The sequence below is a fragment of the Cygnus atratus genome, chromosome 14, assembly GCF_013377495.2.
Source record: "Cygnus atratus isolate AKBS03 ecotype Queensland, Australia chromosome 14, CAtr_DNAZoo_HiC_assembly, whole genome shotgun sequence".
NCBI lineage: Eukaryota > Metazoa > Chordata > Aves > Anseriformes > Anatidae > Cygnus > Cygnus atratus.
In genome coordinates, this window is record NC_066375.1 from 2423726 (window position 1) to 2439476 (window position 15751).

Consider the following 15751-nt stretch of genomic DNA (forward strand, 5'->3'; position numbering starts at 1 on the left):
GTTTTGAGGGAGGACTGGTAGACTAACTTTCAAAATGATCAACTACTTGTGTTAAAACTGTGACTCACAGCAAAAGGTTGTTCTGTGCAATATTCTGAATAAGATCTTACAAATAGCTTTAGTTGACATAGGGCTGGCGAGCACGAGGATGTGATCATTTTAAAGGAGCGCAGTCCAGTTGTTAATATTTCTACTTACACTTAAGTTTTCATTCTAACAGAATTGAGAGTTGATATTAGAATGTAAAAACAAAAACACCATTCCTCTCTACGAGCCTTCTCTGTGCCAAGATTTCACGTGTTAAGGTATGTTCAGTGGATTCTTTGTCTAGAATGAATGTGCTGAACAAATACTACAGAATGTAGACAAGGGAATAAACCTACTCTAAAGATACTGAATTGCTTAGGAACATCAATAGTAAATCTGCTTTTACTGCCTATGCTTTCCCTGTAAATTGCTCATACGTTTATTTAAAATGTGCAAGGTTGATAAGCAGTAAGTCCATATTGTTTAGCAGAATTACAATAAGACTTTCTGCAACCAACTTCTTAGTTGTTCTTTAAGTATTTCTATACATCTGGTAGTGTTATCCAAATACTTTCTTTAAAAAGAAGTGTAAGAGATGCAGTATTAAATCACGTAGCATTATGCAGATGATGCTGGACTGAGAGATTTCATTTCTAAGCAGAAGGGAAATAGCAATTCTTAGTGCCTGTAATGCCATTTACAGGTACATTGGCAGTACAGAGATGCTCTTCAAAGCCATGCACTTGGCACTTGTGGGTGGTGTACAAACTCTGCAGAATTGTCATAGGTGGTCGTGCCACATCTCATGACCTCCAACCGGCTGCCTTTGGTGTGAGTACGTACCTGCAGCCAGCAGCGGGACCTCAGCTATAGACCTAGGCAGCGCCAGTTACTATGGGCTGGCACTTTCCTTCTGCCCCCCAAAATCTTTTAGGCTAAGCCATAGCAAAAGCTCCAAGCCAAGGGCACAAAGCACAACTCTTGTTGTGGGTACCTGGGGGCACGACTTACGAAACAGTCTTTGCACAGAGACCTCCACGAGGTTGGAAGGGCAGCAAAGTCCCAGCTTCCTCACATGCAAGTGGCAGACTCAAGAACTGTCATGCTTGGACTTCTTGGACAATCCAAGAACCTTCTCCCAGTGAATAGGATGCCCTGCTCTGGCAGGCTGAAGTGCCCAAAGGCAGGAGGCTCCCCACTGATGCTTCTGGGCACCGTACTTCAGGTGGCATATGGGTGAGCTGCTTGAGAGCTTCTCACTGTGTGTTTTGGAAACAATTACAGCACCAGTGCATACAAAATCAAATCAATCTTGACTTCAAGTGCCTCCATAATATATTTGAGTCAATTAGCTGTTTAAGGATCCTTTTCTTCTAATTTGGCTTCCAAGATACGCAGATGTTGACCTTGTGCAGGGCATACTATAAATTTGATCAAACTAGAGATCTTAACTGCCAATTAAAACAAGGAGAAATGGGGTAACCTTTACCCTGCATTGATTTAAAGGATAGAGGGAAGTAAAACTTGAGGGTGTTTTTTGCTTAACAGACAAGAACACGATTTTTGTTGCTCACCTAGTAAACATCAATACATGCTACTAAGGAGGAAGAGTTTACATTGCTTGCTTAAAAATGCAGTGTATTGAATTTATGCCTTACATGTTCAATTATGGTAATTTGGGAGCACTTCTGACACTTGTGTAATTGTTAATGTAGCTTGGGAATCTCAGGCTACTTGCATTGGTGGCAGTTCATATAAAATTCCCATTTTTCTGTACTTTATGGTCACTTATTATTCCATCATGGGAAAATGTAAGAAGTTATCAGTAGGATTTATTTCACTGGAGTGACACCTCTCATTTGAATACTTTAGCTTTTAAACTCCTGGTCTGTACTTAATCTGATAACTGCAAAAGTTGACAGAGTTAGTTGCAAGTCAGTGCAGAATGGCCCATCATGAAATTACTAAAGCAGACAAGCACATTATCACTACAACAAAAGAACTTTACTGCAGTACCTTCCTCTCGCCACAGTATGTTTGCAACTGCAGCATCAGAAAATTGGGAAAGCCAGAAAATAATCAAGAAAAGAAAAAAAAAAAACAATGTCAAAATTTTCATTGTAGCAAGTAACCGAATTAACATGCATGTTTAAATGAACTGTTTAACTTGTGAAAACTGTAACATTCATCCTAGTAAAGTAAAAATAAGAACAGATACATATTTCTAAATACATTTACTCCTTTTAGAGACAATTCTGAAGCTATGACATGGGAAAAATCCTCACTGAAATGAGGACAACTTTAGCCTGTGCAAAGATCACAGTCTTACAAAACAGAAGATGCTATCTTCAAATGTAGTTGTAGGTATGGTACAGGCTGTGGCTTTCTGTACAATTTCAACTAGCAAACATGACATCTTTCAGAAGCCTGAGACTGGCAGTTAGAGCGGCTATGCACTTAGCAGATTTTCTTCTTGGAATTTCATGCAAGAACTACATTTTCTTTTAGTATTCAAACCCTCCTGAAAAGTACAGCTATATTTGAATTTCTGTTTAAGATACATCCAATTATTTATCAACACACTGTAATTTTCCTTGCTTAAGTATTCTTGGGGAAAAGACTGATATTAATAAGAGTACATAAATCCATTTAATGAGGAAAAGAATATATTTTTTTCCAAAGAATTGCCATGAGAATGCATATTTATGGCCAACTTCTATATTAACAGCCAGAAAACAGCAAGATCACATTTGCACCTAGACTTTTAGTATCACCGTGAACCCAGGCAATCTCCCAGGTAGTTAAGGCAGAAGGATTAGGAAGGATCAGGCTCTGTGAGCTTTTCCACAGACGAAAATCATTAATTGTGTTTCGGGGACAGTATGGACAAGGTAACACAGCCACATTCCTATGGGAAATACACAACTGAGAGTTCCTGGGAAAACTTTTCTTTGAAGTGGAAGATAATTTCACGCCAAAGGAAACCTATTTTACTAGTCAGCAATGTAATTACAGATAAAATAATTAAATCAGAACATTTTCCAAACATCTAAGTATTTGAGAACTTTGATTCGTAACTGTCTCTAACAAAAAAGCCTTGTACAGAAATCAATGAAATGTTTTTTTCTGAAATCATAAATAATTCAACAAAAAATTAAGTTTTGGATTCTCGGATATCTGAAAAAATTGCAAATTCATTACTTTAGTAAAGGTGTTACCTATACCACACCCCAGCATGATTCTGGCACATGAAAGGCCTCATCATTCTAGATGAACAGGTTTTATCTTCCCCACACAGTTCCAATCCTCTGATCAATGCACAGACAAAGTTGTCATTACCTTATGAGCAAAAGTCCCATATAATGCATGCAATGGCCTAAACTATTAAATTGCATGTATGCCATCTCATTTTAAATATGCTTTAAAGAAACAAATTATGTAAAAAATTCAGCTTACGGGTCTTTCTTGCTGAATCTTCTATGAAAAGTGAAGATATGTCCTCATCCACTCCCACTTCATTTTTAGCAATGCAGGTGTAGGCACCAGTGTCTTCATAGCGAACACTACTGATGTGAAGTTCGCTTCCATTTGCTGCAAGAAAGACATCCACCCGTGAGCGGGGTTCCCCACTGCTGCTAACTGCTCCCCACTGCCATGGCCGCGACGTGGGGGATTCCCACTGCACAGCGCTTCCCTGTACATAAATGGAGGTATTTGGGCAATTCTCATGAGAGCTGATGTTTTGTTTCTTTCCATTAGCACAAACAAACTCTGTGCCAGAAACGAACAAAGAGCAATCCCAAGTGCAAAGAATAAATGAAATTTCATTTATGTCCCCTTGTTAATAAAAAGAATGCTTTGGCTTTAGCAGAGAAAAATTCACATTGATTTTGGAAACAGTTTTTCATCAGATCACAAGAAGCTTGGGAGATGTCTCTCTACAGTTCCTCCTATCATTTTGTTTTCTGAAGTGGGGCTATTGTCTAAAACCTTTGGAAGATTTTGAGACTTTGCACCCAGCCACGCAGGGGTGTCTGTGCTACCAGTGCTGGAGGAGGTCTGCAATGCACCACAGAACGACTGGGATGGTAGTGGGAAGGTTCTTAATATTATTACACAGAAATTTGCAGAGAAATATTGTCGTCTTTCATTGCATGTTACATCCTTATTTGAAACATAAGGACCAACAAGAGTGAAGAGCCCAGTTCCCACTGCAGAGGTGGGTGTGAGAAGACACGGGAACCACAGGCTGATTCCCAGCGGACTTGCAGATTTGCACCCTGTGAAGTCCTTACACCTGAGAACAGATTTAATGCATTTCTCTTCTGATTTGCACAGATGTACACAAGAGGCAAGGCAGTGGAGAATCACAAACACCGTCTTTTACCAGAACACTGTTACCACTTATATCAATCGATACTGTATTACCCGAGAAATTCACTGGAGGAAAAGATAAAAAGGAGGAACAGGGGTTTTCTAACACGATTTTCAACAACCATGGCTTAGTGAAAGTACAAGAACTTCTAGTTTAAAGTACAAAATAATCCTCCTTAATCCCCGTCTACAATACTTTAATTAATCAAAATTCTGTTCTTACCTAGGAGCGTTAGCTGTTTGGATAATTTTGGCATGATATCAACACCGTTCTTTAGCCAGGTAATTCGGGGATTAGGGATGCCTTCGGCGTGACATTTGAGGCTTGCTGACACGCCAGGCTCCTGTGCCTGCGTTTCAGGGTAGACGCGAATCACCGGCGGCACTGCGGGGAACAAGGAATTGGCGACGTTGAGCTCACCTGCCCGCTGCCAGCCCGCGCTGCAGAGAAGGTCTGATCCCAGAGCCGAGGGAATGAGCTGTGGCCTGGTTTTCAGCACAAGCTACAGCGAAGATTTTTCTACAGCCCAACTTCGGGGCAGAAAACAGAAAATAGTAATAGAAAAGAGTAAACTAATATGCCAATGCCAGGGAGCAACCTGGAGATGGGATTTGGTACTTAGACCATTCCTGCTTTCTTTCATTAAGCGACTGATTGAACTTCAGGGAAGATGGATTAAAACTTAAGGAAGACACTCACATACTTAAAAATTAAAGTATAAATTCAACTGAATCTAGTAAGGGAGGAATTGAGTCCTTGCACAGCATTTTCCTATTAGATGTACCACGTTATTCAACATTTTAATCAAATATACATAAGGAAATGGCCTATACATTTATTACCTGTTATTCTAAACAAATAAAATGTGTTTTCGTTTTGTTTTTTTCCTAAGAGGCTTTTAAAATGTGACTTACCTTGTTTCAGAAGATGCCTCTGAACTCTTTAATATACTAAATTGACAGAACAACTAATTATATTACCATTTTAGACAAGTTCATTGATTTTCAATCATGCTGCCTTCATTGCTCAAATCAACCAGACTTAATACTACCCACTAACTATTTCTTAACAATATTCTCACATACTTTAAAGGGGATTTGCAACATTGCTCATGTGGAGGAAAAACACCAGCATCCCTCCTTCCTTTCACCTCAAAGGACTTAATAAAAGGAAATGTGAAGATATGCTTCACATCCAGACCAGCAATCCCATCTTGAAAACGAAGGGACATGTCATCTTCTTATATATGGGTGGGCTTTAGAATGCCTGAATGAGTCAATAACAAACTTCCACTGGAAATCACTGGCTTAAGGTATCTAACTCCCTACTGTGTTTTTATATAGTCCATCACCAGGCTCCAGGACTGGCAAAAGTAAATGCACTCAACAGTTGCTTTCGAATAAAATGAAATCTGTATTTGTAGCTTGCTATATATCTATATATCCATATGGGGATAGTTTGAATAATTACAGTCACTAGCATACACTTTACATCTTTCTATTTCTATTTTTTTATGAGCCTTACCAGAGAGAGATGTATTTTACTTCTGTCTAACCTACCAGCTGTTTAAAAAAACACTGAGTCATCAGCTCTGGTTAATACTTGGAACGAAATCAGCCATGACGGAAAGCCCTCAAGTCTACTTGTTTTTATAGCTTTAAAAGAGAGAGATTGTTCAAGTGTAATCTGAGAGGAAATGCCTAGGGGCAACTGGAAAGCAAAAAAAAAGTGGATGTAAAGGCATGTCTTTAAATTCCACTTCTACACTGGACATGTGAACTTATTTCTTCTTCTTCCACTTCCTTTACTTGTGAAGAAAAGTAAGTGCGTTGTAAGAAGCATGGCAGTGAGTAAAACACCACATAAGAGCTTTTTAATCAGAAGGATACCAAAAAGACAAGGTTTGTTTTATTAAATTGAGTTTGCAATTTCTAAATAAAAGCACTTACTGGTTTTTTATCTTCTCTTCCTGCCATTACTGTCAGGGTTGATGCTCCTCCTGACTTCAGGAGGTGCCAGATCAAGTGGAAGAAGAGCAAAGGAAGCGATCTGCTGTTGAAAGCAGCCAGCAGCTGTCAGAGCCATTCCCTGCATTTAAGAGACAGTGTCCATGCAATTTGGGTGAATAAGACCGTGAGTCAGGAGCTTCTGATTCCTTCTGTACCTTGGAAAATTAATTTCCATTTCTCTGAGTCAGTATCTCCAGGCACAGTAAGGTAAAGGCAGTCATTTTTGTTCACTTTGATAGAATTTTATGAAGGTCCTGCACTCGGTGCTTGTTGCACATAAGATTTGTTTGCTACTAGTAACAGTTTTAAATGAAACAATTTAGGAACTGAGGTCTGTTGAAAGCCTACGTGATTTATTCAGATCCATAGACAAGAGTAAGTAAGTAAGTAAGTGCACAGAAAACAATCTCACAAGACCCAAGCAGGTTAGACGTCCAAACCCTGTGAAGTCAACTGGCAGTGAGTATTCAGTGCTCCTGAGTACTTTTGTAAATCTCCAGAAGGCAAATACCTGCTTCTCCCAGTTCACAAGCAGCACTGAGCTGCTCCGCCTGCCTGGCTCCAGACCAGAGGTGGGTCCCTGGATCAGGATCAGGCCTTTCTCCAGTGCATCGCAAACGGTCAAAGGCACAGAGCAATTCTGCTCCAAGCCCAGCAGTGCCTCCTTACCCAGTGACTCTGAACAAATACAGCCCTTCCCAGGCACCTACCACTTAATGCTCTCAAAATCAGCACTGGTTGATTGGGTTTTCTTAGAACAGTTTGTTGAAGGCTTTCCTGTTTGCACGGACACGCATGGCAGCACTCCCAGTGCCTGCCGCAATGAAGGACCACCCCTCCTAGAAGCACGGTCGTCCTTCACAAAGCAGGTTACATGCATCTCTCAATTTTTTTGCCCAATATCTGCATCTAAGAAATGCACATATTTTTCCTGCAGAGCTGAAAATACAACAGATTGATTATGCAAAAGGTAGCTCACTGCATCAATATTCTGCTTGAAAATTGGCTGAACTTGAAATTACAGCAAGGTGCACATATTTTCAGCAGTAATTAAGGAGGAAACTGTTTATTTTCACCTATAAAAATATGTGTTGCACCTCTGTTCTTGCCCTATTTTCATTTTCCTGGTCCTTCCACTTGAAAACTTTTCATTTCTTCTCCCTTGTCTTACATAATTCATTGCACAGGTAAATTATTGCATGCAAATGCCTTGTGATAACAGCAAACTGCAGAATGCATTTTTATTGTCCTTGCTACAAATTAATACATTCCAAGTAAGCACATTTTACTTTAAACTTGCAAAGATTTTAGCTCCAGACTTTGGAATATATGGATTACCTTTTGCTATTTCCCTTGGTGAATATATATCATTACTAACCATTACTGTGCCTGCAGCCAAAGGCAATATAAAAAGGCTATTATCTTAAGCAAAGTTGAAAAAATAGAGGCATTCAAACAAGTAGGAGATTAGGTAGATTGCCTACTACTGCATACTGAATAGTATCTTACTTGTGAGTAGACCAATTCATTACAGTAAAACAGCTCAGGTGATAAAGCACACGATGCGTACGGATGGCAGTATCAAGCCCTAAAGACATACACTGCTGCTACAGGACCTATATACTCCAGCAGTTATTTGAATTAATACATTAATCATTTACTTCAGATGGTTTAATCTTCCCATTTATGATTTGAAAGGAGTTTGCAGCCTTGTATGTTTTCTCTTGAAATGCCGCATTAACAAAACTTCTGTTTAAAACACCCCTCTGTTACTGGACACCTTGTCCTATCGGACCTTTACCATTAGGATGACGATCAAATAGCTTTGTAAAACTCTTTACAAGAAATACGATATTCTGATTTATGCCGATGTTTTCCAGAGTGCAAGGACCAAGGCAAAGGATGCCCTACATTGAGCAGGCTCTTGATTTGCAAACTATCAGTTTTCATAGTTGATTACAATTTTATGAGATTTTTTATTCTCAGAAATTCTTTTTTCCTCTTGAAAATGATAAATGTCCTTTCTTCCCTACAGTTAGTGCATGCTGTACACATTTCCCAAGCAATATCATACATAGGAGAGAACATAATTTTCCTATTGTTCTTTGCTCCTCTTGATCAAAGACATAGCACAAAACATGAATTTTTCATTCCTAAACTTTGTGCTGCCTTTCAATACGTCCTTTTCTTCCAAAGGCATTAAGGGCCATGTGTATAAATACACTGACTTAAATTTTAATACTGCTGGGAATCATAAGGTTGATCAACCCAACCTAACGATAACACACCATGTCACATGTAGGCAGCATGTCACATTTGTTTTATGCTTCTTGTCCAGAAGACATGTCCCAGTGGTTTGGGGCATTCATGTGGTGGTCTTCACATTTTCTGCCTAACAGCACTCTCATTTCTGCTTGTCAATAAGAGCATCTGGACCCACCCATGTTATCTGTGACACTGGGAAACAGCTGAGCAAGTTCTAGCAAACCCTGATGAACACTGCACGTGTAGGACTTCTTCCTGAAAACCCCTAGAGGTTCACAGAGCCATGTGTTCTAAGGCTGAAGCTCACTCCAGCACTGCAAGTGAAAACACAATTAGCTGATCCGATGAAGTAAAACCCAATCAGGTAACTCAAAAGCAGGTATAGGAAAAATGCATGTTTTAGCTGATTCTGCGTGTGTTGATTTTCACACAAAGGTAAGTGCTACATAGTGTTCAGCAGCTGAGCAGAACAAACCTTTTTTCCCCTTCAACTAAACAAAGGAAAAAAAAATGCAAAGAGGGTGGACATGACCAGGATCAGATCATTTTAAGGAGAAAAAGGCAATAAAATGTTTTGTAAGGTAGACTGAGGGAACTCAGTGGGAGCAATGAGTCAGGCCCCAGATGGCATGAAAAGGAACAGAGAACACTGGAAGACTGACTGCAGCTTCCAAAAGTACTGAATTAACTGAAACCCTTCCCAAAAGTAGGGACATGCCCATACAGACAGAGAGCTTGGGAAGGATCAGGGATAAACCCTACTGCTTCCATCTGGTTCTTTCCCTACTTGTTCCCAATAGAGAGACTTGGGGTCTTCACTATTACAAAGAAAATAATATTCTTGTGTGTGTGTGTAGAATAATAAAAAAAACAAACAAACCAAAACTGTCTTCAATATTAAAAAGAAAAGAAAAAAAATCTACTTTTTTTTTGTAGAATAATAAAATGAAACGAAGCAAAACTGTCTTTTTGATGCTAAAAGCGTATTATCCCCTCCCTGGAGGAGGCAGGCAAGCAGATACATCCCAGTTCTGGCTCACTTATTTCTGTCACATTCCCTTACAGTTTGAGTCTAATACAGAACAGCAACAGCAAAAAGCCCAGGTTGAAGATGGAGTTTTTAGTCTGATTCAGACAGACACAGACAATCCCCAGCACTGAACAGAGCCAATGAACTGTACTTAGGCTCTCTGCATCTCCGCTCAGCTCAGCTCAGCTTCTTCCCTATACTCCTGTCAGGAGAAATTCCTCAATTTGTCCTTTACGGTTCTAAAAAGCAAGAAGGATTTCTGAGACATGCTCTGCCTTTGGAAACCCAGGGTATGTCTGAGGGTAAGCAGCGTTGTCCTGTCATCGCTCTCGTAGCCCCAACATCAGTTGCTGAGGGAAGCAATGACACAGGCAGAACAGGAGAGAATTTAATGATGTGGGCAGCCAGCCACATTAACAATTGCAAAACCCTGGTTTTGCAAAGCCTAATGGCTCATACAGGAACATTAGATGCTGTAAGACAAAGATTTCCAGACCCTACAGTGTTTTCTAGCAAGTCCAGGCTGATATCAGAATGCATGGCATTTTGCCGTATTTAAAGACTATATACCAATTTTAAAAAGACAACATGGTTATATATTTTTTTCTTTTGTATTAATTAGAAATATCACATACAGCTGCGGTATGAAACTTCTATTTAAAATGTGATCTTCTCAAGAAGTTAAAGCTAAGAGGCAGGCACATGTACGCTCCAGCTTTGCAGCTTGAATCCAGCCCTCCCCACACTCCAGCTAGCTTTCGTCTCATTCCAGTTTTAGTTTCAAAGCCTTTGGGCCTTAAATTCTCAGTGATGATACAGTCTACATTGTCGCCTGCCAACTAAACTCCATTCAGCTCTCAGAATATATCACATAATATACACGGTATTAAGTTGTTAGCTTGCTTTTCTTTCAACTGCCGTTCATCAAACAAATGGCACTTTGAGGAAGGAAACCTATTTTCCCAGCTGCAGCATGCACAATCTAGTTATCCATATTGCTGAGACTTTGCAGTTTACTATCTCAAAAGATGACAAATTGTTATGTAGAAACATTAAGTTGGTTTTCATTCAAATCAACTGGATGCTCTGTGCTCTCCCCTGTGCACTCGCTGGGGGTGGGGGGCACTTAGGCACATCCCAGGGACCTGAGCTGCCGTCAAACCTGAGCCCCACGTCCACTGTGGTGCTCCTTAAAGTGCATAATTATCCCTTTTTACTGTTTGTCTACGTGTCAGCCTCTCTCTGTTAGCCTGGGTAGAGCTGTGTGCTCTTACCAGCAGATAAGCTCTCCTTGGCAGAGGTCTGTGCACATCTACAGGGAGAACTAAATAATAATTTTCCTTATAATGCATCTCCAGTAATAAAGTTGTTGAATTTTCTTGTAAAACTCAGTATGTTCAGACCAGAATATTACAATATCTATTCATAAGGGTTACCCTGTCCCCTGTTCCAGAGGTACTGCTGGTCGTGTCAGCACACCGGATTCAAAGGGACCTTCAGCGCAGGGGGATGGGGAGCACAGCTGGTACAGAGGGAATCAGACAGGAAGCAGTATCGATTTGGAAAAGGATTTACATTTTTTTTCAAGTGCCTGAAGTAAAGATAGATTTGGATGTGCCGCGGAGTTGGATTCTCCACGGGCTTGTCCCTCAAGCTCTCGTTCTCACCCCAGCAAAGAGGCGTGAGCTCGCTGCCATTTGGTGTCCGGTTCGCACAGGAGGAATTGACAGTGCCGGATACAAAGTGGGAAAATCAATCATGTCCAGAGGGCTGGGATTATCTGCTCTTTATATGACGTGGGCAACAAGGTGTCTTCCGAGATGCACACGTCTATCTCCTCAGCCCCTCTGATGCTCCTGGCTCAGAGCCCCCAGTGCTCCATATGGCACGGAACGCCAGTTTAAGCTAAGGTCATTTTCAACTAAATCTGACTGACTGAGTTTGAGGTCAAAAGAAAGATAGTGAAGGCCAGAATGTAAGTTCCACCAGGCTCAAATGTGGTCCAGGGACGCAGGTGAATGAGGATGCTGGAATATGGCCCGGGTGATTCTCTCACTCGTAAAACAGTTTGCCCTCATTTTGCAAGCCAGTGGGCCATATCTGCAAGCTGATGTAAATAGCCCTCAGTCGAACCAAGCTGTCTAGAGCCAGGTAATAATCTGGTATATAGCTACAAGTTGGATAGCTAGTTTTGGAAACACAGCGCTGTATTTAAATATCCTGGGCTGTTTCATGCAACAGAAATTATTTTCTGGAAGATGAAATTATTGAAGCAACAATTCTGTTGACAAAAGTAGTCATTAGTTTAAGAGAGGCTCTGAAACACTGCTCGTCACTCTCTGGAAACTGTAAAACAAGCTGTCAGTATCTGCTAAAGCCCAGGTAATTATACATATGGCCCCCCGTGCTACCTATCTTTTTGATCGCCTGTGTGATGGCATGAGTGAGAAACCACTAGCTGCGTTTGCTCTCACACAAAGCCAATTTGGTGCGTAGCTTTTCATGTCTTTGTGCGAATGAGATTAACAGGCAACTTTGCTTACAGGAACATTTTCAGTGGATTGTCATATATGCCATTTACTAACCATTCACCTGAAGGATGTGGGTCTGATACAGCTCTTCATAGCCGTAGGCATGACAGGTGTAATTGCCCATGTGAATAGTCGTTACCTTGGTGATGTAGAGGGAATCGTCTTCTCCAAAATCCTGCATGTAACAAAAGACAGGAAAGGAGCCTTATTATTTAGTAAAAATATTTTAAACACCACATGAAGGGAGGTCACCTGTTCGGTGGTTTTGACAGTATCACAGCTTGGGAACACAGCTTGAATTTTGAACAGCGAGTTTTGAAGTTCATAAATCAACACACAGGAGAAAATGAGCGGCAATTTCAGAGTAAGGCAAAGTAACTCATCTGAGAATACGAACTTTTGTGCTGGTTGTTAACAAGGTGCTCTTTGCACATAAAAAGATGGCAATCTCCAGCTGTTTAATTTACAGGGAAATTTAATATCTACCCATTAACCTCAGATGCCTACAACATTAACTTCTGGGTGGGTTAGTTTCCTTTATCTATGCTGGTTCTTAGAAAACGCACTGTAACCTTGAGACTTGACAAGAAAGAACTGAAACTGTTCGTCAGCTAAGACAATATCCTCGGCAGGAGACAGGAAAGAAGACAAAAAGCTTTCTTTTAAGGAAATTTACTTCAAATCAGCCTGCTTTGATCTGTAACTGGTTGACAAGGATCTTTCTTTTTCCCCCCTTCATTTATTTACCCACATCTGCTCCTGCATTACACTTTCTGATTATAGGCGGGGAGAATATAAGTTGTTAGCGAGGTTTTGGCACTGAATATTTTGCACAACTGCTCTGTTTAGAAATATATTTCAAATTCTAGTTAACAGAAGCACAGCACTGGTGGGTATACAAAGCAGCTTTTCTTGTTACCCCATTAACATTCAGACTTCTGCAGCTCCAAAATGTTTATACTTCTATGCAAACCCAGAAGGATACATTTAAAAAACAGTTAATGAGCTTAAAGTATATTTTTTCCTTAATTAGCTCCATGTGTGAAGCATGTTAAATTAAACTCTTTGCAGAATTTCACTGCAAAAAATATGGTAAAAATCAATTTACAATCAGGGTGGCAGGAAGCCAGTGCAACAGGGTGAGTGTTGGAGATGTAGAAAGGCAAAGTTGTGCTGCTCGTGAAAGCTGAAAACTCCCAGCCAACATCTCCCACTGTGACGTGACCGAACCGATCAGGAAGGACAGCATGAAACAGGAATGCAAACCTACTCTGCTGGCTGGGACACAACACCTTGGGTCCCCATTTCTGTGTGACGGAGAAAGGGAACCTGTGCCCAGGTTTGCAGATTACAAACAAGACTTGTTTGATCATTGGAAAGGTTTTTTTCTAAAACAAAACCGTTTGGGGCTCCTTATACCTCACGCTTTCTGTCTCTTCAGGGTGCACCTGCTTCGCAGTTTGAAGCTCTCCTTTCCAACCAGGACACTTAGGACATTTCTGAGGGAAGCTGTGATCCTGCCGCAGACTTGCAAAGCCAGCTGGCAGCCCCGAAGGAAAAGTACAAAGCGGCCCATCTTTTGCAGGATGGGATTGATCTGGCACTGCTGCTGCTGGCTCTTGAATCTTCTCCAATAACTTGTGTCTGGCACCAGAGGAACCTCTTCATGCCTCTCTTCTCCTTGACAGGCCTGCACTGGCAGGACAACGAGAAGTTTGGGGACTTTCCTATTTTTAGACACGTTACAAGGCAGATTGAGAGTAAGCCCTGAAAAATAGAGTTTACAGGCAGGACAACAGGCTCACTCTTCCCAAAGCACAAACTTTGACCTGAGAGGGACAGAAATAACCACTCTGTATCCGCTATCTGCTACCCTGTCGCTCTGACAGCACGACAAAGCACAAATGTGTGTACAATTACGAACGAGAGTAAATCCATAGATGTTCCTGAAATTCATTATCTGTCATCAAAAGCATCTCAGTGTCAGGCGGACCGGGCATCTAGACTATGGGATGAGTTGGTTAAACTAAACAATCCATTATTACAAATATCTACTCAAAAATTCCCATTCAAGCATTTGCCTTATCTTCTGGTCAGCTAGATCTTTCCTGCTGGAAAGCAAAGATGTGTGAATGACTGCAAATAGCAGAGAGATCCTGTTCAAATGATATTTACATGACATAGAGAAAGCGCTTGCAGTGGAGGGGACTTAATAACAGTTTTTAAAGTTAATCCCAAAGCAACTCAAATTGAGTTTAGATCAATAAAAGCAGGATGGCTACTTTTATGGAATGATTTATAAGGAGATGTGGAAAAACAGGACAATAAAATCTTTTCTGTTTTAAGTGTGTTGCTTCCTTTAAGTTATCTCAGAAAAATATTATGAATGCTTGGTTTGTGCTCTGTAATTGTCTTTTTATGGACAATCTGTTTTTTCCAATGCATACAAATGTATTAATATAAGTAAAGACCCTTGCAAAAACAAACTGATGCAAGATTACAGTATTATTCTCTTCCTCTCCAAATGCATTTTTCTTGTAAAGAGAAGCTTTTATTGGCAAAAGCATGGTTTATGACTTTTAAAAACTATTTTCTGACTTCCAGCACTTAAAAAAAGGTTATCAAATGTGATTTAGGCAACGTTATCATTTACATCAGGCACAGAAGGAAAATATCTGCTCCGTATTAGCACTTGCACACACACAGCAAATTCACATGGAGTACAACATTATTAAGAATCACCAGCATTAGAGGTGGGAAGGAAAAAGTGGTTATTAAATTCAGGTTCAATACTTATCCCTTTGTTGCTACAAAAAGAATACTGAATTCTGTAACAAATTGATGACTCTTCCTGCGTGTTTATTTATTGCAGCTTACAGTTTCTCTTTGTGTTTCCCTGTGGATATAATTAGTGCATTAGGGTTTCACGGCTACATTTTATATATATGCATGCATTCTTATGCACAAACACCTCCCGTATATATCTTATAAAGGCACACCGGGGAGTGTTGTAACACCCCAAGCCCTAAAGCATTAGGACAGGGGAGCCGTCGGTTCCCCAGGAGCCTCCCTCGATCCTTTGGCTCTCACCTCCGGGGGTCCCACAGTGGCCAGGGGCCACCCCACGCGGGCAGTGGGCACCCTGGTGCTCTCTGGGGATATTTGGGTGCATCTCCTGCTGCCGTGCAAGCTTGTGGTGCCAGCTAGCACTGGTAGGGCATCCAGCGGCTGTCTCAGCATGCAGGGAAGAAGTCCTCAACCAGGAGTACCTCAACCAGGAGTAGAGCTGCAGACAATTTTACCAAGCTGAGAAGGAAGAGCAGGTCTGTGAGGACTTTTCTCCCCTCAAAAACACGCACTGTGCGAGTGAGAGCTCTTTGAATAAAAGTTCTCAGAAACTGCTTAGCACAAAAGATTTTTAGAGTCATGTTATGAACTTGCTTCATCCATCCATCCATCCATCCATCCATCCAAACACACTCACGTAAACTTTCCTGGGGAGAACTGGCAGGGA

At 40.8% G+C, this 15751-nt stretch overlaps 1 protein-coding gene across 2 annotated transcripts in view; it reads right to left on the reverse strand.

Moving 5' to 3' along the window:
- The window catches only part of FSTL4 (follistatin like 4), a 206799-nt gene that overhangs the window by 13535 nt on the left and 177513 nt on the right, over window positions 1-15751 (reverse strand). Inside the window, exons 7-10 of one of the 2 annotated variants that reach the window (XM_035560768.1) lie at window positions 12292-12412; window positions 4625-4786; window positions 3484-3618; window positions 2044-2070 (exon numbers count right to left, since the gene is read on the reverse strand). In XM_035560768.1, coding sequence (XP_035416661.1) covers window positions 2044-2070; window positions 3484-3618; window positions 4625-4786; window positions 12292-12412 — 445 coding nt within the window. The remainder of the gene's footprint in view (window positions 1-2043; window positions 2071-3483; window positions 3619-4624; window positions 4787-12291; window positions 12413-15751) is intronic. The other variant, XM_035560769.1, reaches the window with a different exon arrangement.